The sequence below is a fragment of the Corvus moneduloides genome, chromosome 9 (assembly GCF_009650955.1).
Source record: "Corvus moneduloides isolate bCorMon1 chromosome 9, bCorMon1.pri, whole genome shotgun sequence".
NCBI classification, from domain to species: domain Eukaryota; kingdom Metazoa; phylum Chordata; class Aves; order Passeriformes; family Corvidae; genus Corvus; species Corvus moneduloides.
The window spans coordinates 29,386,399-29,410,930 of record NC_045484.1 but is presented as its reverse complement, the minus strand read 5'-3'; the positions used below and the strand labels follow the sequence as shown (position 1 = coordinate 29,410,930).

Genomic DNA, 24,532 nt, shown 5'->3' with positions numbered 1-24,532 from the left:
ACCATCTTTAAGTTCCCTTTCAAACCAAACCATCATAGGATTCTGTGACAGTAAAAATTGACCATCCTTCAGAATTTCTCACAGTAAGTTCTAGGCAAATAATCTGAAAACTCATTATTTACAGTTTTGCTTTGATATAAATTTAGATTGTTTGCAAAGTAAATTTCTTAAAAGGAAAAAAAAAGGAAGAAAAAGAGAGCTGGAACCAAGTTGTAGCTAAGTATCAGCAGGTGACCCGAGATTGATTCCGAGTCACAGAGGTCACTGTCAGTCCACTGCAGCCTTCCCCCAGGACAACATGAAGCTTTATTCAAAGGAGATTTTGGGAAAACCCAGGAGATTTAAATGCATGAGTTCCAATCTCATGGCAAGCACATGAGCCTATGTTCTCACTCTCGAAATTAAGCTCCTTTAACTCTCATTTGTGTGGCTGGGAGAGCCCTGGGCCCCCACAGTGTTTGCCTTGTCTCAACCTCCCCTGACAGCTCTGGCAAAGCCAGGAAGGCTTTGGTGGATGCTGAAGGCACCCAGCCCTTTGCAGATGGTGCTTAGCACTTAACAGGATCAGCCCCTCAGCCACTTGTGTGATGTCCATCACCTCAGATGCCTCACCATCCCTGAAACTGCACGATGCCCACCACATGTAATCAGCCCATAAGCTGCTTTCACCTCACCTCGAATGTTTGCCATGCCGATAATCCCAGTGGGGTGTCCATATAAAGGAGCCCCTTGTTCAGGGAAAAAGGGAGGAATGCTCTTCCATAAGAAAATTAGGGAGTTGACAGAGATGTAAAGCTAAAGGTTTGCAAGATTGCTTTTGTTGGTCCAAATGTTGTGAGGTTTTGGGGTTGGAGATCCTGGTGTTTAAAGTTAGTTATTCAGCAGGTGGTGTGGCAGCAGCTGCACATGGAAAAGCAGCTTCTGTCCCCAGTCAGCTATCAGCATTTTAGCTTTTTTTGCTTCTTCTCCAGTCCTTTCTTACTCCTGTTTTAGCAAATGTAACACCAGAATCAAGTCCCTTCCTGGGATGAAAACCTGCGAGTTTATCAGCCAAGATGGAACTTCAGTTTTGGCCTGATTTGGTTTCTCTCTTGGAAAAGCTGAATGGTCGGATGCTCTTGGTGGTTCTGGTCATTTTTCTTTTGATTATTGACCTTGTGAAAAAGAGACGACCCAGGAATTTCCCTCCAGGGCCGCAGCTCTTTCCTCTCGTGGGAACCTTTGTGGACTTTAAGCAGCCCCTCCATCTCGCACTGCAGAAGGTAAGAGCTCCATGGACATTTTCCCTACTAACATCTTACCCTTCCATGACTCTTGTCACCACACTGTGAAGCAGCAAGGGCACTCTCAGGCAGAACTAGGTATATAATAACCACATAAGGTAGATGACCCTTCTTGGTTTTATCTCTCACTATCACCTCCTCTTCCAGGGGAGTAGGAAGGTCCAATGGGAAAGAAATCCATAACAGAGGTAGACCTACATGTTCCCTCTTTTCTTCCCATCTGACTGTGACCATTTCCTTCTGGAGTCCACAAAGGGCTCTGAAGAGCTGGACCAGGCTGGGGGAGAGGTGAAAAGAGCTGTGTGAGAAATGAACTGTTTGGACTGTGAAGATCACCTCTGGAAATTGTCCTGTCATTGTCCTTGCTCAGAGGCCAATGATTCACCCCATCACATCTGAAAGAAACATTTAAAATCTTGAGTTATGTTCTGTGGTTTCTTCTGTGTTGCAGAAAGAGGCAGTGATCTCTCTAGAAAGGTTTCCACAGCTTTGACTCCCACCAGAGCCAAAAAGAGAGATTTTATACATGCTGAGTATTACCCTCTGAAAAGGTGGAAGAAGTTCTGGCATGCTGGCTGCAAAAATCCTTTCTGGTGACCATTTGTCTCCTGCTTTGGCTCAGCAGGCTGACACCAGCCTGTCTACCCTGGGTGTTCTCAGGCCATCAGCACAGGTGGTCTCTAAGGGAATCCTTGGGGAAGGCTGAGGCAGTGAGTTCAGGATATTTTGTCAATACAGACAGTTATTAAGAAAATTAATCCCATTCATTTACAAGCACACAATGCCTGAGACACCCATTTGGTCCCAGGCTGGTTTCATGAGTCACCACAGCAGTTTGGGGTGACTCTGTGTGTCCTTTCATGTAGATTCATTCTAAGAAGAGGATGAGCTCCTTGACAGAGAGGAGATATGATCCCACTTTACTCTTACACCTCTCAGAGGAGACACTAATGACAGCAAAGTCCATGCAAGGAAAATGGCTGTAATTTGGCCATAAATGCAGTCAGGCTTAAAATTCGAAGTACGTTTCTAGCCATAAACAGTTAGAGCTCCTGTCTAAATGGGAGAGCTGGAGAAGAAACCACACTGCTCTAGACACAAAGTTGATGAAAGGGGTAATTTGTCGTGTTTTGCCCTCACCAGGAAGAGCCTGAGTGTGGTGACCCAGGTGGTGGGACAAAGCAGACGCCCACCAGTTCCAAAGCAAGTCACGTCCTTGTTACAAGCCAAACTGATGTAAACACTTGGTAAAACCCAGGTCACACAAGATAACAAATATAAGCAAACCATCTCTCCCACCCTACAGCTCTCCAGCCCCTTTTATGCCTTCTCCAGTCTTCACGGAACGGTTTAGATTGGATGGGACCTGCACACTTGGGTTTGGGTTTCTCTAGTCCCTTTGCTTCAAGCAGGGTTAAATTCAAAGCTAGATGTCCCTGCTCAAGGTCTTGGCAGGGTGAGTTTTGAAAATCCCCATCTTCTTGTTCTCAGAGGACAATGGACTCTCTTTCAGCTTACGGGTCGGTACGGGAACATTTTCAGCGTGCAGTTTGGAAGTCTGACATTCGTGGTGGTCAATGGGTACCAGACGGTGAGAGAAGCTCTTGTGCACCAGGCTGAAATATTTGCTGATCGGCCAAATATTCCACTCCTCCAAGAAATATTCAGAGGCTTTGGTAAGCACAGCTACCAGAATTTTGGGACAAAACTTAGATCTCTTTGGAATGATAACAGTTAGAGTGAAAGAAACAGGTTGAATTCAACCCTTGTGAACTACACCTGTAAAACCTTGCACAGGGGAAGGAAAGAATTGAATTCAGACTAATAATCTCACGGGGGTATGTTTTAATCTCTCTGAGATTTAGGGGTGAGGATGGGCTCAAAACCAGATTTTAATGGAAGAGGAGAAATAAATGCAAGCTGCCCAGCAATCTGTATGATTGCAGAGTTTCCCCTTGGTTTTCATTTCTCCTTTACTTTTCCTCCCTGGGTTGCACACAGCTCCAGAGACGGGGTGCTCCTGCCTGCAGCTCTGCCAACAGTGTGATAGTACTCAGAGTATTTTGGCTTACACCTTTTTTTCCCACGCAAAGTGACAAAGTAGCAGATTAAAGCAAATCCATAAAGCTAGATCTTTAGCATAAGCCAATTACTCTTGAATTTTAATTCCCAGGAAAAGCCATAGCCTTTTCCACATCCACAAGCTTTGTTTGCCTTGGTTTGGGGTTTTTGTCCACAAAGAATGGCTGTTTCTGAATCCTAACACTCACAAATGACCCACAGAGAGGATTGTTCACCTGTTTTTTCCACCTACAGGGCTCATATCATCGAACGGGCACATATGGAGGCAGCAGAGAAAGTTTGTTTTAGCAACACTGAAAAGCCTTGCAGTAAATTTTGAGGAAAAAGTGCAAGAGGAGAGCCGATACCTCGTGGAGACGATTGAGGAAGAGAAAGGTGGGGGGTTAATGCACAGCACCATGCTCAGAGCTTCCAGCTAAATGAATGATGAGAAGGAAAACTCTTACCCCAACACAGCTCCAAACGTGCAAAACATTTCTTCAATAGCTCAAATCTCTATCTTACACTTCCAGATTCTGCCTTTTAGCATTTATTTTAGACCTCAGGCCTCCTATTTTAGTTCTTCCTTATTAATATTAAGTATATATATACTAGGTGGTTATTAAAACGTGTTTATATGGCTGAGGAAGTGTCTCGTGCATTCTGGAAGGAATAAATGCAGCTCTCCTGCTATCAGGCACTTCCACTCAGAGGCTTAGTTAACCTCTGCTTGTCCTTGGTTTGGCAAAGTATTTTAAAACTTGTTTAGTCAGGCTTTCCTTTTGTATCACACACAGATGAAGCATGTGCCTTGCTCTTTTATGGTCCAGCTTTTAAAAACTGCCAGAGGGATATTAGTAAGAATAATTTGTATGTTGGTACATGGGTGATGTTGCACTTCAGCTTTAAATAGAAGCAGATGGGGTTGAGCTAATTCTATGGAGCTATATATAGTACACAAGAAAGATCTAAAAAGGAATTGTGAAATTATATACTAAACTTGCTCCATTTTAATTGCTGTTGCACTGAACAGGCCAAATACTCCATGTTGCCAATTGATTATAGTCTTCTATAGTCCTGATCAATAAACTAATTAAGCTGCTGGTTTGGGCCTTTCTTCCCATTAGTAATGACAAATAGTGATCATGTCCATCACTCTAATATCTGAGCACCAGCCCGGTTTAATTACTTTCTTGAAGAGTGAAGAGATCAGCAGTCCTGCGAGGAGTGCCTTGCATTTCAAAGTGATGCTCAACAGCAGCTTGGGGCTGGACTGGGCTTGTCACTGAGATCAGTCTCTTGTCACAGCAAGTGGCTCTCCAGGCTGCTGAAATGTGCTTGAGGAGATGAAAGTCTCTGCTCAGTAGCTCTCCCAGGGAAGACAGAGGTGACGAGCATCACATCACACTTCACTTTATAATTGTGCTCTATGGGCCACATGAGCTATTGCTAGGGTTTACAGGTGGGCACAGAGATCAGCAACCCTCTCCCCACTCTCCTTCCTTGATTTCTTCGTGGTGGACAACTAAAGCCCCAGGGCAATGGTATTTTTGCAGTGTGGTTAGTCCTGGGCTCCCTGCCCTGGGCTAAACTTTGAGGGACCATCTCCTGGCATTTAAAATTGGCACCAAACACATGTTGGAGCGGGCAAAGTCGACAGCCACAGCATGGCACGTTGCTGGTTGTTTTCCCTGGAAAATGCTTCAGACCCTGCTTGGGCAGCTCAGTGATAATGTCACTGTCTGCCAGCAGCCTGGGCTGGACACAGGATGGGATGTCCTGGCCCATAGTGCCCAGGCTCCAGTGGGATACTGGAGGTGATGGGGGTGGTGGGTACCCCAGGACATGGGGTGAAACCTGAGCACCACCATGGGTGAGACACAGGCAAGGTCTCACCCTGGTTCACAACTGTGGATCTGGTAAAGAAAATGATTTTGACTGAGACTGTACAGGAAAAAAGAATGAAAGCTGTCTTTAGAATCACAGAATCATGGAGAGATTTATGTTGGAAAATATCCTTAAGTTCATTGAGTCCAATCATTAACCCAGCACTGCCACATTCACCACTAAACCATGTCCCCAGGTGCCACATCCACGTGTCTTTCAAACACTTCCAGGAATGGTGACTCCACCACTGCCCTGGGCAGCCCCTTCCAAAGCCTTGCCATCCTTTCAAATGAAGAAATTTCCCCTCATATCCAATCAAAATCTCCTCTGGAACAACTTGAGGCTGTTTCCTCTTGTCCTGTCCCTTGTTCCTTGGGAGAAAGGACCAACCCCCACCTGGCCACGACATCCCTTCAGGCAGTTTCCTTTCCTTTTGTTTCCTCCAGGACAACCATTTGACCCCCACTACAAAATTAATAGTGCTGTTTCAAATATCATCTGTTCCATCACTTTTGGGAACCGCTTTGACTACCATGACAACCGTTTCCAGGAACTGCTGCACTCCCTGGCTGAAACGCTGCTGCTCATCGGAAGTTTCTGGGGCCAGGTAAAGCCACTTGGATGCTTTTCCAGCTTCAGCTGCATGTAACAGCTCAGAAACTGGGGTTTCTAAGGCACTGATATAATCTGCCTTTTCCTGTAGAAAAAAAAGTCACGTTTAAAGGAAAATGACCATGAGAATTGTATTACATTAGATGGGATTTATGCACAAAGTCCATCAGGAAAGTAAGGAAATATTGGGGCACATGGAGAAAAAAAACCACTACACAATTGTAAAACCAATCTTATTCCTGACATAACCAAAAAACAATGGGAAAATCTTTAAAGTATCTGTTTCTACCAAAAGGAGAATTAGTAACACAGTGAAAATTCCTATCTTTTCCTTCACCCATATCTCAACAAGTTTCTCAAATAACTTTTTAATGAAAAAATTGAGATTCCAGGTTTAGAACCAAAATAGATGGATTTGGTGATGTATTTTCTGCATGGCCACACACCATGGGTCAGGTCTGATCTCTGTCCCCTCCATGGGGACACACTAAGGGGCTCATCTGCATCCACCTCACCTGTGGCCACCTTACATTAGGGGGCAGCTTTGGCCACTCAGTATTTAAGAACTTTATCAGCAGAAAACATCTGTCCAATTCTTATCTTGTTTGCCCTCATTTACACCTGTGTAAGTAAGTTTGTACAAACTGGACCACTGTAGCAAAACTGACTTTTTTTTCCTGGTAGCAAGCAGAATTAATCAATTGTCCCATCCTCTCAACTACAATACTTGCTCTTTTCTAACTCAAGAAATGCTCTTTTGCTCTGTTTGATTTCTCACCAGCTTTATAATGCTTTTCCTTGGATCATGAGATGGTTGCCAGGACCCTTCAGGAAAATCTTCAGGCACTGGGAGAAACTTCAATATTTTGTGAAAGGCATGATCGCAAAGCACAAGGAGGATTTGGACCAGTCGGAGGCAGGAGATTATATTGACTGTTACCTGAAGGAAATAGAAAAGGTAGGATGGAAACACCTCAAACCACCTAAGGATTAACCCACAGAGTGAGCAAAGAAGACTCAAGGCTGTTTTGTCAGGGGAGCTCTTGCCTCACACGTTGCCTTCCCCTCCCTACCTCTGCCACATCAAACTTTAGCAGCAGCAGAAGCCTGATCACTTTGAAAACACACAGATTTTTCTTTTTTTTTCTGTTTGAAAGGATTTACACTTTGTCTTCTTCCCTTTTTCGTTCTGTCACACGGCGTAGGAGGACTCTCAGGGAACATGTTCATGTTTCTATGAGCGCTCGCAGGCCTGTGTTTGCTATTGTGAAACTTGACATTTAAAAATGCTACCTGCTTTCAAGAGCCGCTCTACAGCAACCAGGGTGTCTTTCAAAACAGTCCTCAGGGCTTGAAATCCAGTGAAAGTAAAGGCTGGAAATTTCCAAGCCTGAGGGTAGATAAAAAAGGAGCAGCAGGACTTCAGTTACACACAGGTGATTTAGGATTGGGTTTTTGAAACCATCCCCTCCACAGTAAGAGTTTTCATTGCCATGTTCTCCCTCCAAGTTTAAGGGTGACACCAGCTCCTATTTCCACGAGGAAAACCTGCTGTGCTCCACCTTGGACCTGTTCTTAACTGGGACTGAGACAACGGCGACCGCCATCCGCTGGGCTCTGCTCTACATGGCCGCGTACCCCCACATTCAGGGTAGGGCCACTGAGGGGTCCTTTGCTTAGCCCAAAACTAGGCAAGGGAAACTCAGGAAACAGAGTTATCCCAGCTCTGCCACATCTTGGATCTGCCTGTGCCCCAGGTATCTTATTGGGAACCTTCTGAAGACAAGTCTTACGAGGAGCGGTTGAGGGAACTGGGAGTGTTTAGCACAGCAAAAAAGGAGGCTTGGGGGGACCTTCTCACACTCTACAACTCCCTGAAAGGAGGGTGCAACCAGGTGGGGGTAGGTCTCTTCTACCAAGGAACAAGTGATAGGACAAGGGGAAATGGCCTCAAGTCGTGCCAGGGATGGTTTAGGTTGGATATTAGGGAAAATTTCTTCATTGAAAAGGTTGTCCAGCCCTGGAACAAGCTGCCCAGGGGAGTCATGCAATCACCCTGGAAATGTTCAAAAGGAGTGTGGATGTGGCACTTGGGGACGTGGTTTGGCAGTGTTGGGTTAACGGCTGGACTCGATCATTTTAGAGAGTTTGCCCAGCCTTACAGATTCTATGAAGAGAGATATTTTGAATTTTTTTTTGCTCCCCACAGAGAAAGTTCAGCAGGAGATCGACGCCGTGGTCGGGCAGTGCCAGCAGCCGTCGATGGCCGACAAGGAGAAGATGCCCTACACCAGCGCCGTGCTGAGCGAGGTCCTGCGCATGGGCAACGTGGTGCCACTGGGGGTGCCCCGCATGGCCACCAGCGACACCACCCTGGCTGGCTTCCACCTGCCCAAAGTGCGTGGGGACCACCAGCCTTCTTCCTACCAGCCTTCATTCCACCAGCCTTCATCCCACCAAAGCAGGGTCTTCATGGCCCAAGTCCCGAATCTCACCTAGAGGGGAACCATCCAGCAGGATCATATAGAAATACCACAATTATATAGGAAATACAAGCCTTCTGGATGGATTCTGTGGGACTGTCATGGGTCTCACCTCCTTAAAGAGGATAATTGTGAGATCCTTACGGTGTTGGCCCTAATTTCCAATTTTAAAAGGTTTATGCCTTAAATTTTACAAAAGACACCCTCCACACATTATGGGAATAGAGGGTTAGGAAACATAGGAAAGCAAACAGTTTGCGTTTGTTAATTCCAGAAAATATTAAAAATCATCTGTTAAAAGTAGCACTTGATGAAAGGCAGGTAGTGGGTGTTGTTGCACACACACTGCCCTGCAATTACAAAAACAAATATGGGATTTATATATAACTGGTCTCTCCCCTCTATATGACTGGTTGCAATGAGACAAATAAAAAATCCAGGCATTTTCCTCCACATTGATCAGAATACTTCTCTTGCTGAAGGAGAATGTGGAGATAAACCAGATCAGTTTTTTTTAAAAAAATATATATATATTTAAACAAATTGATTGAAAATTACTTGATTAAATTGCTTCAAGGTCCTATGGGAATGCAGTACTACCAATTTAAAGTTGGTTTGCATTAACATCACCTGTTACTGCAGCTCAGGGTGCAGATCAAAACTCAGCGATATGTAAAGGCACACACAAGTGAACAATCCTGCAGGCTTTCACCCTCATTTAATTGTGTAGCTTAGGGGGAAAAAAAAAAAAACCAAAACGTTTTGCCCTTAAAACAGTGTAGTTTACAGAGCTAATAATAACCCAGTCTGACAACACGTCAGCTCCTCTCCTCCGCGTAATCGCCCCTTTTCTCCACCTCTCGCAGGGCACCACCCTGATGACCAGCCTGACTTCGATAATGTTCGACAAAAACGTGTGGGAGACTCCAGACACCTTTAATCCCGAACATTTCCTGGAAAACGGCCAGTACAGGAGGCGGGAGGCTTTTCTGCCCTTCTCTGCAGGTAGGATGATGGATGGGCAGGTAGCTTTTCTTTTTGCAGAGGTTTTATTTTTTCCCCAAGACACTGCTTATAGAATAGGAGGTACTGCTCCTGTCCAGCTTCCAGCCCATCCCCACAGTGAAAATCCCAGTCACAGTTAATAGTGGCTGCTCGGAGTGGGAAGGAAATCAGTTTGTTATTGAGGGATAAAAAAAATAAGGTTTTTCTTCTTGCACAAGTTGAGTAACTGGGTTGTTCAGACTGTTTCCGCTCTTTGCCTCTCGGAACAGGCGCAGTTTGCTCGGCAGTAAACTTCTGGGGAAGGTTTGAGCAGATTGTGTGGGTGAACATTGCCACCTAACCTTTCCAGGAAGAAAAGCTGCCTCAGCCTGTGCAAGGCAGCGCAGGCCAGAGGAGGCTCAGAGGTGGCTGGAGCTCGCTCAGGACTCCTCCAGGTTATTTGTGCTCCTTTTGCAGGCAAGAGGGCTTGTCCCGGGGAGCAGCTCGCCAGGACCGAGCTCTTCATCTTTTTCGTAGCCCTGCTGCAGAAGTTCACCTTCCAGGCCCCGGCAGCGGCCGCGCTGTCCTTCGCCTTCACGCTCAGCCTCACGCGCTGCCCCAAGCCCTTCCAGCTCTGCGCCGTGCCCCGTGGCTGAGCCAGGCCCGGAGCTGCCCCGGACTCCCAGTGCAGCCCCCACAAACTGGGAACTGCCCCTTCTCCTGACCACCCCAGAGATTTTGGGCTGAAATGATGGGCCCTGGAGGTCCAACACCAGCCAGCATCTGGGTGGCAGGGGAAGGGCACAAGGGCCACATCCTGCACACTGCAACAAACACAAGCCTTGTGGCTCTTCCCTTCACCTCATTCCTGCTCCCCGCTACCAGTCTGAAAAAATGAATGGATTTAAAAGCCTTCTTACCTAATTTCCACTGCCAGAAACTTCCAGAAAGGTGTCTGCCAGCTGCAAATCATGGTTTGATGTTGACTTTTCCATAGGGGATATGTCCATCACCCAGAGACCACTTAGCAACCCCTAATATTGCAGCACCCAGATAGCCAAGGGCTGTGTTTCCTGAGGTGTCCCTGCTTAGAGGGAGCAGCTGGCCTTGGACATACAAACTCTAGACTCATGACTCAGCACCAATCTGGACTTTAAGGTAGCCACAGCCAGTCCTGAGCCTCAGGTGGGCTTGGACTTCGTGTGATGAACACTCCCTACAGCACCACATTGCTGCTGTGTGATGGAAATCACAGAAACAAGGAATGGTTTGGCTTGAAAGGGACCTTAAAGATCACCTTGTTCAACCCCTCTGCCATGGCCAGGGACAATTTCCCCGAGACCAGGTTGCTCCAAGCCCCATCCATCCTGGCCTTGGACACTTCCAGGGATAAAAAATATCTAAGCAGAGATCTCTGCAGCAGCAGCAGCAAGCATTTTTTGGATCTCATAGAGTATGTGGAAATTTTAGTTAGGAGGCTACAGGGGAGTAGAAGCATCTTCTACCAAAGCCCAACCCAAGTGGGATGGCACAAGGAGCTGTGCTTCCAGCTGGTCTGGAAGGGCTATAAAAATACATTATTGCAGTTTTAGTGTAGAAAAGCAGAAGGTTTGTGGTAGTAGAATACAAATCAGAAAAGTTGCAATAAAATAATCCCCTGGAGTTGCTGGGGAGCAGTTCACCTGAAGCCCAGCAGAAAAGGAAGCAGCAGAGAGTGCTGGGAGGGTCACAGCCGTGGCAGCTCAGTGCTGGCCCTCAGAAGGAGGTGTTGGAACAGTGGCTTTGTGGTGGGAAATCACAAGTTCAACACTTCCTCTCTGTTTCTGGCAAAGATTTGTATCTGTGTGTGACCGGCATGGAGATAGCGTGGGGCCAAGGAAGTGGCTTGGGACAGGGCACCCTCCACAATGAACACAGAGCTTCCTCTGTACTAGGTGTCTTTGGATAAGAGTTAATTACATATGCAACTTCCTTTTATGTTACCAAGCATTCATGCTTAGAAATGCTGTCTCCTGTGTGCTTCAGTTCGGAGTATAGTCACAGCAAAGATTACTCTTTTTCCTCTTGTTTTTTTCTTGCTCCTCCCCTTTCATAAATGACTTTTCTGTGGGTACCCACGTAGGATATGGAATAGTTAACAGGAAAAGAGGATTACATCGAGTTCCATTTCCACCGGTTTTCTCCTCTATGCCCGGCAATACCGGCTTTGCTGCGGTACAAAGCAATCCCTGTGCAGTGACAGATTTATGCCACAGGGGAGAGTCCTCTGCACATCCCATCCGTGCCACGCCGGGCGCACGAGGATTCTGTCACTGAGTTGTCCTTCCGACTGATCACTTTAATCCTATTGCGTTTTTAATTATTGTTTCACAGTCACAGGCTCCCATGTTGTGTTTTTTTGTAAAAGGGAAAACATAAAAGACCCAGGGACTTTTTTTTCACCTATGAAGTCTTCAAAGCCGCTCGGCACTAGGCACTGGTTTCTCTCCATTTTTTAATTTGTTTTGCTGTAGGTCTGACCTCTGGCATGTGGCTACTAGCTTGTATTATTTGCACTGGCTTAGCAAATAAATGTTGATCTCTCTTTCATTTCCAGCTTGTGTTTCCTTGTTACTTTGGGGTTTCCTCTCCTACTCACAGAGAGAATAAATGATTAAACTCATCTTCTTTTTCTTCTTCTTTTTTCTTTTTTTTTTTTTATCATTTGGGGAAAAATAGCAAAATTAAATGCAATGATGCCATACCTTAAAGGCAGGAGGCACAAATTTGTTTACTTTTTGAGTGGATCCTTTCATGTCACTGCTGGGGAACACGTGCATCTCCACAGGTTCATGCCCAAGTGTGCTTAAAAACCAGAGGTAAAAAGAGAGATTTTCCTCAAAAACAGGTTTTTCCCCTTTAAATTCCACAATAAAACAGAGATTTGACTTCTCCAGCTTCCCAAGGAGAGCATGTGTATGGCATCACTCCAGTGGCTCTGCTGCACCTCTGTGCCCTGTCATCAGCACTGGACAATCCCAACAGCCACAACTGATGCCTCCAAAAGAGAGAAAAGGAACCCAAAACATCCCCAGAGCAGGAGGTGGCAGCTGATGACCGCAAAGGGCTGTAGCAGAGCCACGTGGTGCAAGGGCAAAGTGCTGCTGCTCCCTGCTCCTTTCACAGTAAAACACAACATACACATCAAAATTCCATGTGATCTGTGTGTGTGAACACCACTCTAACCCAAAGCTGCTCCTGGGTGGGAAAATGCGGCACATTCTGCTGCCAGCTACCACTGAAGGGCTCCAGCCTGCAGAGCTGGGCATCTGCATCAGCTTCTCAGCACCTGCCTGAGCTCTGAGGGGCTTTGGGTCGTAACCTGTGGTGAAGGACAAGGTAAGTGGGAAGGGGTGGCTGGAGGGCTCAAGGCATGGCCAGAGCAAGCTGTTCTGCCTGCACCCGTCTGGTGGAGATCAGAAAATGACGGTGCTTCGGAAGCGCTGAGTTCCGGGACAGCTGTTTACTCCCAGCCCACGTCACCAGGCACACAGAAACACAAAACTGAGTCAGAGGGTTTGTGAAAGGTTTGTGCAACCTTATCTCGGATGTCCCCTGACACCTGGGGCTTGGCCCAGGACTCCTCATACCAGCGAGCGAGCTGCTGTAAACAAGGAAAGCACAAGGCTCTCGGAGCAGCTGGAGCCTCCCTGGCGCTGAGAAGCCGACACTGAAACGCACGGTGAGGGCACCGGGGGGGAGAGAGCAGGGTTCATCCCAGGAGATGGGCTTGTGGGAACAGCACAGTGAAGCTGCCAGAAGGTTTTGATCTCAATTCCACAAAGCTCATTTCTGTCCTTTAGACAAGGGCACGGAGCACTAGGGTTTAGTAAAGTACTGAGGGGAGGCTGGAGCGGAAAGGGGAAGCTGGGGGTGTTCTGATTTATGGTGGGGTTTTTTTTTAAATCAGATCAGAGGAAATCTTTCAGTTTAATCAAGAAGGGTTTTAATTGCTGCTGAAAGCTGGGAAAGCAGGAGTCTGAACACAGCCTCTAGACCAGGCCAGCAAAAGCCACTCCATGCTATCCTGTGTTTGCACCCACAGCTGTGCCAGCGTATCATCCATCTTCCCCTGGCCCTGGGGGCCTCAGTGGTGCCCTGTGAGCTCTACCTGCTCTGACCTGCTGTGGGACACATCCCTGCAGAGCCCCACCACCCAGCCATGCTGCACTTCCCCTGGGACAGCATCTCCCTCCAGACATTCCTCATCTTTCTCCTTGTCTTCCTGCTCATCACTGACTACATGAAGAACAGAACTCCAAAGAACTTCCCTCCCACCCCCTTCCGCCTTCCCTTTTTGGGGCACCTCTACCTTGTAAACTTCAAAGATCCCGTGGCCTCAGTGAAGAGGGTATGTAGGTGGGTGGGCAGTGTGGGGAAGGGATGGAGGGATTGCAGCTACACATCTCTGGCCATGCAGGGAAGGGGATAACCCAAACACCCGAAGGCAGGCAGGAGGTTTGCCCTCATTGATAACACTTACCTGAGTACAAGGAGGGTGATGTGTGGAGTGATCCTGTGGGCAAAGGTCACAACATGATACCACAGGTGCAGTCACAGATATATGAACCCTGTAGGTCTGAGTTGGGGCTGGGATAGGGTGAAACAAAAACTGGAAAAACATAGGACTGAAAAATCAAACCTGGTGAGGCTTACTGAATTTATGGCAAATTAACACCAACTCTGGATCACCGATTCAGGAAAAGAGGAAAGAAAAAAGTCTGTGCCCTCAGGCAGAGTGCACACATTCTGTCTCCCCTCCCACTCTTCCCATATTTTCACCCAAGTCCCGTGACAGGGCCGTCCCAGTCTCACCAGGCACATTCATTGCAAATGTAACCCCTTTTATTCATGTCCCCTCCCAGGTGAGTAAAAGATACGGTGACATCTTTGGCATGCACATGGGCAGCATGAAGTTAGTGATGGTAAGTGGGATGCGGCTGGTGAAGGAAGTGCTTGTGAACCAAGGGGAAAAGTTCATGGACCGCCCTGATCTTCCACTCGACGAGGAGATCTTCAGCAAGATGGGTGAGTTATCCCTCAAGTAAGAGCCAAGCCTTGACCCTGCAGAGGTCTGAGACAACTGGAGAGTGGAGAGAGGGCAGAGCCCTGGAGCTTTTCTCCCTCGATAGGGGATCAGCCCTGGCTCACAGGGGGTGTTCCTGCCAGGACTGATCTCCTCCACCGGGCACCTGTGGAAGGCACAGAGGAGGTTCACCCTGACCACACTCCGAAACTTTGGCTTGGGGAAGAGGAGCCTGGAGGAGCGCATCCAGGAGGAGTGCCAATACCTCGTGGATGCATTTAGGGATGAGCAGGGTGAGTCCCACAGCCCTCATCAGCTGTGAAGGCAGGAACTGGTAGGGCCTGTTATAATTTCACTGCCTGCTGAGAAATACCCCACCTGCCAGCATCCCTGCTCCTTTCTACAGGTGCTTTGCCTTCCAGCTGGTTGGGGAACGCAGCCAGGCAACACCCACTGCATTATTCATAGCCCACCTTCAGCCTACTCCTCTCTGGGATATACCATGTGTGCATAAACGCTGATATTTCCAATGAATTCGAATGACATCCTGCAGACTTTGATTTCCAAAGTAAACAAACATCTCCATAATCTGATTGAACTGGGACCACTGGGGTTGCCCTGCCAAGCTTGGCCAGCTCATGGGGTCAGCCAGGCACCCCAGGAAGGCACTGACATAGGACAGTGCCCATGAGGGGCCACTCAGTTCATTCCTATTTCGTGACTATTTTACCTCTGACGTGTGTTTTCTTCTTTTCTGAGAAGAATGGAAGAGAACTGATCTTTTTCTTCTCCAGGGAATCCTTTCAACCCTCAGTTTAAAGTCACTAATGCTATTTCAAACGTCATCTGCTCCCTCATCTTTGGCAATCGGTTTGAATATCACGATGAGGACTTCCAAAGGCTGCTGAAGCTGATGTACGACACGATTGTCCTCCATGGAGCCATCACGAGCCAGGTACAGCCCTCCTCCCACCAACGCAGGGCCACGGTTTCATCTCTGGAGTCAGCCTCAAAAGTCACAGTGCTGTCATCACCAAACCTGTCATTCCACGTTCCTTTGCACAGGATAGATTTGCCTGTAATTTCTTTCTGCTTTCAGTTCAAGTTGTGCCATACTCACGCTGCTCTCTCTCACCCAAAATCACTTTTCCTGCCCACTGATTGTCAGCTTGTCTGCTGAAACACTGAGTAACACACAAGTTACTCCATAATGAGAATTCTACTCTTCTGGACCTGAGCTATTTCCACCAGGTCCAGAAATTCAGCAAGTGCAATTGCAGACTCCAAGTTTCAATGTCAGAAGAGTTTTTTAAAGTCATTTATTCAATTTGTTGTTCTCCTTCTGTGTTCAAAGCTGTATAACAACTTCCCATCTATAATGAAGTACTTACCTGGAGCCCACCAAACCATTTTTAAAAACTGGAGGGTGTTGAAAAAATTTATGCAAGAGCAGATCAACAAACACAAGGAGGACTGGAACCCCTCGGAGTGCCGAGACTACATCGACAGCTACCTGCTGGAGATTTCCAAGGTCAGCAATGGGGAGAAAACCCTACTGGGGCAGGGCTTAGCCATCAGAAGGGATGGGAAATGAGCCCAGATTCTCCATCTAATTGCCTGTGTGGCCTCTTATGAGCTCAGGACAGATATCAGGTTCAGGCCACCACCAGCAGGATGGGGATGCAGGGGGGTCAGCAGTTTCTACCAAAATCCTTGCGGGGGTCTGGACCAAGCCTGGTGCCAGGACACCCTCACTGTTCCTGTGGCACTAACACATCCTCTCATGAAGGACAACGGCAGTGACACCTTCCAGGAGGAACATCTCACGGCCTGCACACTCGACCTGCTGGTAGCCGGGACCGAGACCACATCCTCAACCCTCCGCTGGGCTTTGCTGTTTATGGCCACGTATCCAGAAATTCAAGGTACAGTTAAGAAAACTCAGTGTTTTCCCTTGCTTTTATCTGTCACAGCTTTGCGAGAGAGCAGCTGGGAATGTCCCCACACTTGCATAAGAGGTGTAAACAGTGGCCCAGGTCCCTTGGTGGACCCTTACAGCAATAGCCTTGTAATGTTCCGCGGGTTGCTCCCTGGGCTGATTCCTGCTCTTTCCCCCCAGCCCGGGTGCAAGCCGAGATCGATGCAGTCATTGGCCAGGCACGGCCACCAGCCCTGGAGGACAGGAACAACCTGCACTACACCAACGCTGTCATCCATGAAGTGCAGAGGAAAGGCAACGTTATCCCTTTCAACGTGCCAAGAATGGCATCAGAGGATACCCACTTGGATGGCTACTACATCCCAAAGGTAAATTCCGGAGCGCTGGGACTCCAGGGAGACTCCCAGCTCCCCAGGGCACAGTGTGCCAGGCCAGGTCCCTCCTGTGCAGACAGTGTCCCTGCCCAGAGTTCACTCCTGCTGAACATGGATTTTTGCTATCCAAACAATGTTCTCCAGTTCCCTGAATGGTGCCACACCCCCACACATGCCTTTGAGGCACAGATCCCAGCTCTTACAGAACTTTGACCCAAGTTTACAACAGATAAAAACAATGCTGATGAGGGAAAAATGCAGTTATATAACCACACCTCCAAACAGACAAGAAGTAGAAAGATCTGGGCGTGCAGTGGGGTATGGCACAAATAATTTTGGTAGGATTTGACTGTGGATGTTCTTCCTGGAGAGGAGACTGGAAGATAAAACTGCCCCTCTTGCTGTCAGTGCTAGAGAAAGTGTGATTTATTTTTCTTTTTTTTCCTCTTAGGGCACTATTGTAATGACAAATTTAACCTCTCTGCTGTTTGACAAGAGTGAGTGGGAAACCCCTGATGCTTTTAACCCTGAGCATTTTCTGAAGGATGGGAAGTTCTGTAAAAAAGAATATTTTATACCATTTTCTGTGGGTAAGACTCGCTGACTTGTGGTGCACATGTGGGCTTGAGTTTCCAACTGCAGGGTGGAGACAGAGAGGAAAATAGCAATGGAAAGGGCAGATACACCCTGGGACGTTTTGCCCAAACTGCTCCCATGGCCTGCCCCAAGTACCACAGCCACACTTGGGGCTCTTTCTTGTCTCTCTTCACACTCACAAAAGAGAAATGAGGATGAATAAAAAACCATGTAAATTCCAGAGACCTTAGGAACACCTTCACCGAGGCAAGAGCAGTGCTCCATGCTCCTGCTCCCACATGGCTGAGCTCACCAGGGGCCTCACTGCTGCCACAACAGGGTTCCCCAGCCAGCAGCTCTCCCTGGGGAAGTTGCTTTCAGCACCTGTTTCCACCAGCATCACACAACTCCTCTGGTAGCTCTCTTTGGTGAGCTCTCCCAGCATGGGCATGGTCCAGGCTGTGTGTGTGCATGTGAATTGTCCTCACAAAGGCATGCAATTTGGGGGGCAGACCATACTGTAATGCCAAAGTCGTTACTGGGAAGCTTGGTTTGGGTTGCAAAACTCATCCAGGAATGGGATAACACAGCTAGACCGTGGTCCCAAGGGCGGGCAGAGCATTTTCAGCAGCAAAAGCAGAGTCTGAGGATGTCGTGGGTTGCTGTCTCCGCAGGAAAGCGTGCCTGCCTGGGAGAGGTGCTGGCCCGTGCTGAGCTCTTCCTCTTCTTCACATCCCTGCTCCAGAAATTCACCTTCCAGGTACCCCCAGACACCAAGCTCAGCCTCCAGCCCATGATAGGCATTGCAATGGCCCCACAGCCCTACAAGATCTGTGCTGTGCCTCGGTAGGGAAGCCTTGGCCACCATCCTCACATGGAAAATCCTCTGTGAAGAGTGCTGAAAACAAGCTCTTGACAGCTCCAGGGGGAGGCTAGGGGGTTTCTTTCTTTCAAAGCAATTGCAAAATCATTTCTATTGCAAGTAGACCTTGCACCCTGTATCCTGTGATAATGTGATCAGGTGATCAGTCTGGGAGCTACCAGGGCATTTTTAGGCTTGCCCTATGGCACTGTAAATGAATGAGAGGTTTAGGGCTTTCCTAATTTTATGATGGATGGCCATGGTTCACCTTGGCAAAATGAGGGATACTTTAGAGACTGCACTGTTGAGGCTGTGGCTGGGTACAGTGGAAGGGCAATATCAGCCTTTGTTTTATAACATTAACACCAGTATTAATTTGACATTTCCTTAATATGTACTCCTCTAAAAAAATGTCACTCTATAAAACCTGTCCCATGCATCAATAAATCTTTACCAAAACACTTTTGTCATGAAGTGTTCTGCAAAGTGAAGACCAACACAGGTCATGTCTGGCACTGGCTGTGGGCCCTGTGTTTCTGCCCCTGCAGTGCTGCAGCACTGCAGGAGGCTGGCACTGTAAAAGCAAAGGCAATTCCTACAGAAGTGATGGAAAAAATGATCCTGACAGCACAACTAGAATTACAATATGCAAAATCCTCCCTGTTTACCTGCCCAGCATCACGGAGTGACTGGTGTGTCCAGGAGCAGCGGGGTGAGCTCCAGCAACACATGACATGGTTAAGCTGCACTCAACAGTCTCATGAGGGAAAGAGTGCCTTGGAAAATAACAGCAACAAATTACTATTTTAAACCATCACCTACACAGTGAAACCAGCCCAAGATAGGCAACCAATGGTTAACACCAGGAAATGCACTGAACTGGGAAACAGCTGCACCAGAGGACCCCGTTGAAGCTGCAGCTCCCAGGAGCAGGATGGGGGCTGCCTCAGGAAATCAGCACAACACCAGGAACACACACCTCCAGCTCCTGCTCTCCTGCTGAGGAAATGATCAGCGAGCAATCTTTTCCTCTTCATTTTCAATTTTCCCTGGATGTTCCTAGAGGAAGCAAATTTCTCCCAGGTGAACACAGCTTCTGACAAAGCTCCTTCAGCACCGGGCTGGGGGGGGGGGGGTTCTGCCACCTCCTCTGGTGTTCTGTCCCAGGGGAAACAAGAGTTTGGACTGAGATAGGTGTTCCTGATACTTGAGGCTGTTTCACACATCCATAAGGTGGAGAAAAGAGGACACATGGTGGGACACAAACCAGCCCATTTATAAAATGCAGACTTGTCTCATCCCATTCCTAGTGAGAACCTGGTCAGCCCCCGCCCCCCAACCCTCCTTCTCCTCATGCCAGCTGCCATCCAACCTGCTGCTGGCACGGGCTCCCACACCTCCCCTTTCCAGCAGAAACAAGAAAGTCATTTGACTTTCTAGACCTGATACCCTTTCTTTTCCTTTCCTGAGAGAAGCTGAAGGGGAAGGCTGCATGCCTGGAATTGACTGGGAACAGGGGAGGGGAGCAGTGACGAGTTTCTGCTGTGTGCAGCATTACTCCCAAAACACGTCCAGTTCACAGGTGTCATCTGACTGTTTTGTGGTACTTTGCCCCCCAGTGCTCTGCTCAGATTCCCATTTCCTTTCCCAAGCTGCTGCTCTATCCAAAAGCTTCCTCTCTAGGCCTCTGCTAGGTTAGTTAAATTCCAAAAAAAGAATGCATTTCACAAGCTTCTTGAGTATTTTGCCCCCCCACCAAAACATCTCCCATATGTGACTGACCTCAGCTCCTCCTTTCCTTTTCACTCAGGGCTTTCATCCTGCACCTCTCTTCCAGGGACACCCCTCCACAAACCTCCTGCTGCAGTGCCTGGCTCTTCAGGAGCTGCCAGAAAGCTGCATACAAACAGGGTCAGGGCTGAACACATCCTGCAGCTTGGTTAAGGCTTCCTGCACAGCTGAGCACCTCTTCCCTTCCCTTCTCCCTCACACACCTGCAGGTTTTGGTGTTCAGTGTCTGAAACTGCTTTTATGTCCAGCCTCAGAAAGCAGGAAAAACAGTTCTTCCATAATGCCTTCACACTCTCTGGGACAGGCCCTCCCATGCTGAGGAATCAATGCAGCTCCTCATCCTCAGATCTTCGCTCTGGAGGGCTGAAGGCTGCCTGCTCTTTCCCAACATCACTTCTGGGTTGGCGGTAGTGCTCAGGGAACAAGAGAGCTGACAATGAGGCTAAGAATGGAGCACATCAATCACCTGCAGAGCAGCCTAGACAGGGCAGGCAGTTTTCTTTTCCAAATAAAAGCAAGCAGAGTGATTTAGAGCTGTACCTGTCCCCTGTGTCCTCAGAGGTGGGGCTGAAGACAGGCAGAGACCCTCACCTACCTCAGCAGCAATAATTACTGACAGGGTCACTTCACAGCTCATCTGTAGAGGGGTTTAATCTTTTCACTTCACAAGGCCCCCTGCCCAGCTCTGAGACAACTGTCTGTGGGCCAAGCAGAGGGAAGCAGCTTTGGGAAACAGCAGAGGAGAGCAGCACCAACTCATTACATCCATACCCCCATTATAATACATCTTTATCCTGAAACAGGACATTTTAGATGGTGCAAATGCACCAACATGTAGAACCAGGTAATGCATTGCCCAGAAACAGCATCTCAGGACCATTAAATACATTGCTTGGAATAAAGACACCAAAAAACTAATTTTAAAAATCTTTATGTGAATATAAAAGAATTTTTCCCAAAGAAAAAAATAAAACCAAAAGTTTAAAAATTAGTGCAATTTTTCGAGTTCTATGCAACACAGTGTTTACATTTGTTTTAAAGAGAAGATGTAGACACCAATACACTGAAAACCTTAACTCCAGTTTTAGGGGAAGGGGAAAAAGAAACAAGTAAGAAAATTACTGTACTAGACATTACCAACTCCTAAACAATTGTTTTTATATTCTAATTTCTAAACTATTTATGGCTACCTAAATAGAACATCAGTATTGCTTATATTACTTATTTCCAAGTAAGTGTGTATCATAGAAAATAGAATACCCATATATATATTTTAATGAACAAAAAAATCAGGTGAAAATTTATTTTCAGTGAATGTTTCTTAATCCACTATATAATAAGGTTGTTGCAAAAGAATCTTCTCAAAACTGCTGCCTGACCCATCTTGAGTAAAAGAACCTACTAGTCCATATTTTGTATTATTGCTATAAAACACTTCTCTTCCATAGTAATTAATCTTATATAAAAAATATTTAACAAATGATATGTCAATCAGACCATATTTATTGTTTCTTTGGATCTACATTACCCGTTTTACTGGAAACTGGCTGAATTACTAATAATGCTGTGTAACTTCAGCAGTATTCAGTGGTTTCACCTCATATTTGAGTCTGCTCTGAACGGCGCTGATGGGATGGTGCAAATTCATCCTGCAGGAGAGTCAAGGGGCCTCTTTGTTCCTCCTGCCTCAGCAGTGGTGCATCAAAGGACATGGATTCACAGAGCTCTGCTGCTACGTGTTGGACACAACTCAGCTGTAACACAGCAGTGTTTTTAGCAGCTTTTTGGTTTGACACAAGTGAAGCAAACATTAAAATGATCCTGATCTGATGATGGTCCTTCCTGCACAGCCAGACGAGCTGAAGTGAATACAACACCATGGCTTATAATCCAGTATTTATTTCTACACATCAGGTCCTTGTTCACAGGATGGAACCCAGGTTTAACCAGCCGTAGACCAGCTGCTTTTAAACAGGTTCTCAGTCCCAAAGAAACCTCTGAGTGATATTCACAGGCTTCACTCTTAACAGTCTGGAAAAGTCTCAAATAAGCAACATTTCGTCCAATACCTGAAAACTAGATTCATTTTGGCAACCCCAACATGATTACTGGGGACAACTGGGCCCTGAAAAAGGCTGGTCCCTGCCTGTAGTTCAGAATTTAAATTCTTCCATCACTAGTCAGAAGACAAACTTCCAATTAAATGATAGGGAGGTTCTTGGTTATTTTTGGTCCCAGGGTCTGCAGTTTTGAGAAGTGTAAGTCAAAGACATTTGCCCCAAGTTTGTCACTATTCAGCACCTGACAGACTACTGACACAGCTCCACTACTGTGAGAAGTACAACAAATCAAGCCTACCAACTACATGAGCATTTGAAGGACATCCATGAAAGTTTCCATGCTGCACAGAATGAGGGTTAAGAGACCCACTCAACACTATCAGAGACAGTTCCACGTTTCACTAGAACACACCAAGTACCAGATTTTAGGAATGGAAGCATCTTGCTCAGACTTAATCTCCTGCTCCACTGCTCACCCCCACCTCCCACCCACAGCACCGGCGGATTAAATATGCAACCGTACCGTAAAAACACCAACTCCACCAGCACCACTGCAGCAGTAACAGACCTCAAACCCCACGAGGTAGTCCAAAGAAGCAGAGAGTCCTGAAGAATGCCACCACAGACAACTCTCCTACAGCCATGTGTCTGGCTCATGCCACACTTGCATGAGACTGGCTTTTAACCAACGCCTTTTGAAGGAGGAGATCTGCTGAATGCCTATTCATACACACAGCACTGTAAAACAACCACCACAACTAAGAAGCGACCCTAAGTATCAAAAATGAATACTTGCCTTTTCTCTGGCATTACATGCAATGGCCAATTAAAAATTTAAGATGTTGGGGAAGCAAGAAATCAACGGACAAGCTACAGTAAGGGGCAGACAAAACAATAGACTATCCAAATGTCACAATTCAAAAGCTAAAAATTCTGTAAAGCTGAACCCTGGTCTCAAATCAAAGATACCCTTAAAGGTGAGACAGGTGGGTTTTCATTCTCACATGTAGCTGAATTTTATATTAGATGGTGGTTTGGTACAGCACCCTCAAATACTTAATTTGAGTGTATTCATTTCATTTTAAGGGCTGCTGCAATTTTATTTTATTTAACTATGGGTATAATGATCTTTTCCTAGACCACTTGCAAAGAACAGACATTAACAGGTTTCTTAAAAATACAATTAAAAACAAAAGTAAGACATTTGGGAAATAAAGTCGCAAATTTTGTGAAAGACAGCAACTTCCTGCACACAGATTTCAGGTATCAACCCCCATTTCATCTTCTATCAAACTATTATAGTTTATGCACTTTTCTCCCTGCCAACAATCAATCTCTGCTGCCAGTAATTGCCAAAGCCATCTCTCATTCCTCTGCCTAGCACAGCTAGCTCAGAATAACCCAAGTGAAACTACAATTAAAAAAGAGGAAATGCAATTTCCATGCACAGGGTTGTATAAATAGGTTGAAATAAATGGGGCTCCTTCCCACGTAATCCCCTTTCTGCAAATAAATGCAGTGTACCAATATGCCAGACTTTTAAAATATAGCCCAGACTTTTGAGTTAATATAATAGCTTTTTTCTTACCCAGGAAAAGACAAGCTTTTTGGCTTAAGTGAATTCAAATCTTGAAGACAGGTTTTCCTCAGTGTATATATGCACAAACTTAAGCTTTGCTTTTTTTTTTTTAATAAACTGAGCAATTCTGCTTCTCACAAAAAAAATCCTGTCTTCTGTTACATAACAACTGGTACTATACCTTTATTTTCTTCTTCTATAAATGCAAGTATTTTCTTGCTTTTAAAATTGTAGTTTCTATTCTATAAAAGTCTTTTTTTTTAAAGATGCTATCAATCTTTTAGATCTATTTTCAGAAGAGCCCAGCAAAAATGCCCAATATTGCCAGTTTCCTGAAGTACACCTTTGCATAACATCTTTCCATTAAAAAAGTCAACTTTCTAGCCCAAACCCATTTAAATAAACTTTTAAATATATAGTGCCAAATTTCATATTTACAATATAATCTGAAGGCAAATATAAATCTTTTAAGTTGTGCTTGTACATGCTGCAGTTATTAAATCTACTTGGAAAACTAGGTGCTACCTTCTGGCTGATCACCTTAATCCCTTCCTGACAGGTTCTGAGGTTGGAATTTGCAGCTGCCCACCATTCTAACCTCCTCTTTCATCAAGTAGGTAAAGTGGAAGGTATAAAACATTTAAGGACACTTTAGCATGTGAGTTTTCCTCATGCCCTCGTGTTTAATCAGATGTTGCACCTGGTACTTTAACAGTGAGGTTCCTCCTGGTGTTGGTGACGTGCCGCTGCTGCGCCAGGAACGAGCGGCCGGGCCCGGCCCCGCAGCTGCCACTGCTGCCAACCAGCCTGGCTTCCATGCCCAGCTTCTGCAGGGTCAGGCTCTGCAAAGGAGTTAAACTACAACTTGAACAACAGCAAAAACAGAAGAAAAAAAATTACCCATCTCGCTCATGCTTACTTAGTATGCACACAAAATTTTTTCTGCTGTATTTCTTCGACTAACTAAGATTTAACT

The 24,532-nt window shown here is 46.4% G+C and overlaps 3 protein-coding genes across 5 annotated transcripts in view; 2 read left to right on the top strand and 1 right to left on the bottom strand.

Annotated features, from left to right (window-relative positions):
• The first annotated feature begins 721 nt into the window (after nucleotides 1–721).
• On the top strand, nucleotides 722–10,648 carry LOC116447808 (cytochrome P450 2J2-like). Its single transcript, XM_032117387.1, has 9 exons — nucleotides 722–1,262; nucleotides 2,797–2,959; nucleotides 3,600–3,740; nucleotides 5,678–5,838; nucleotides 6,625–6,801; nucleotides 7,353–7,494; nucleotides 8,053–8,240; nucleotides 9,193–9,331; nucleotides 9,788–10,648. The coding sequence occupies exons 1-9, from the start codon at nucleotides 1,056–1,058 to the stop codon at nucleotides 9,964–9,966; spliced, it is 1,497 nt and encodes a 498-aa protein (XP_031973278.1). The 5' UTR covers nucleotides 722–1,055; the 3' UTR covers nucleotides 9,967–10,648.
• A 2,220-nt stretch (nucleotides 10,649–12,868) lies between these two features.
• Nucleotides 12,869–18,587, top strand: LOC116447809 (cytochrome P450 2J2-like). The gene is made up of 10 exons (XM_032117388.1): nucleotides 12,869–13,031; nucleotides 13,395–13,700; nucleotides 14,215–14,377; nucleotides 14,519–14,668; nucleotides 15,170–15,330; nucleotides 15,730–15,906; nucleotides 16,165–16,300; nucleotides 16,495–16,682; nucleotides 17,140–17,278; nucleotides 17,939–18,587. The coding sequence occupies exons 2-10, from the start codon at nucleotides 13,512–13,514 to the stop codon at nucleotides 18,112–18,114; spliced, it is 1,479 nt and encodes a 492-aa protein (XP_031973279.1). The 5' UTR covers nucleotides 12,869–13,031; nucleotides 13,395–13,511; the 3' UTR covers nucleotides 18,115–18,587.
• Nucleotides 18,588–20,897: 2,310 nt separating this feature from the next.
• HOOK1 (hook microtubule tethering protein 1) overlaps nucleotides 20,898–24,532 on the bottom strand; it is a 36,595-nt gene continuing 32,960 nt past the window's right edge. For all 3 annotated transcript variants that reach the window (XM_032117371.1, XM_032117372.1, XM_032117373.1), the window contains one exon: nucleotides 20,898–24,398. In XM_032117371.1, the coding sequence (XP_031973262.1) occupies nucleotides 24,240–24,398 (159 nt within the window). In that variant the 3' untranslated portion in view covers nucleotides 20,898–24,239. The remainder of the gene's footprint in view (nucleotides 24,399–24,532) is intronic.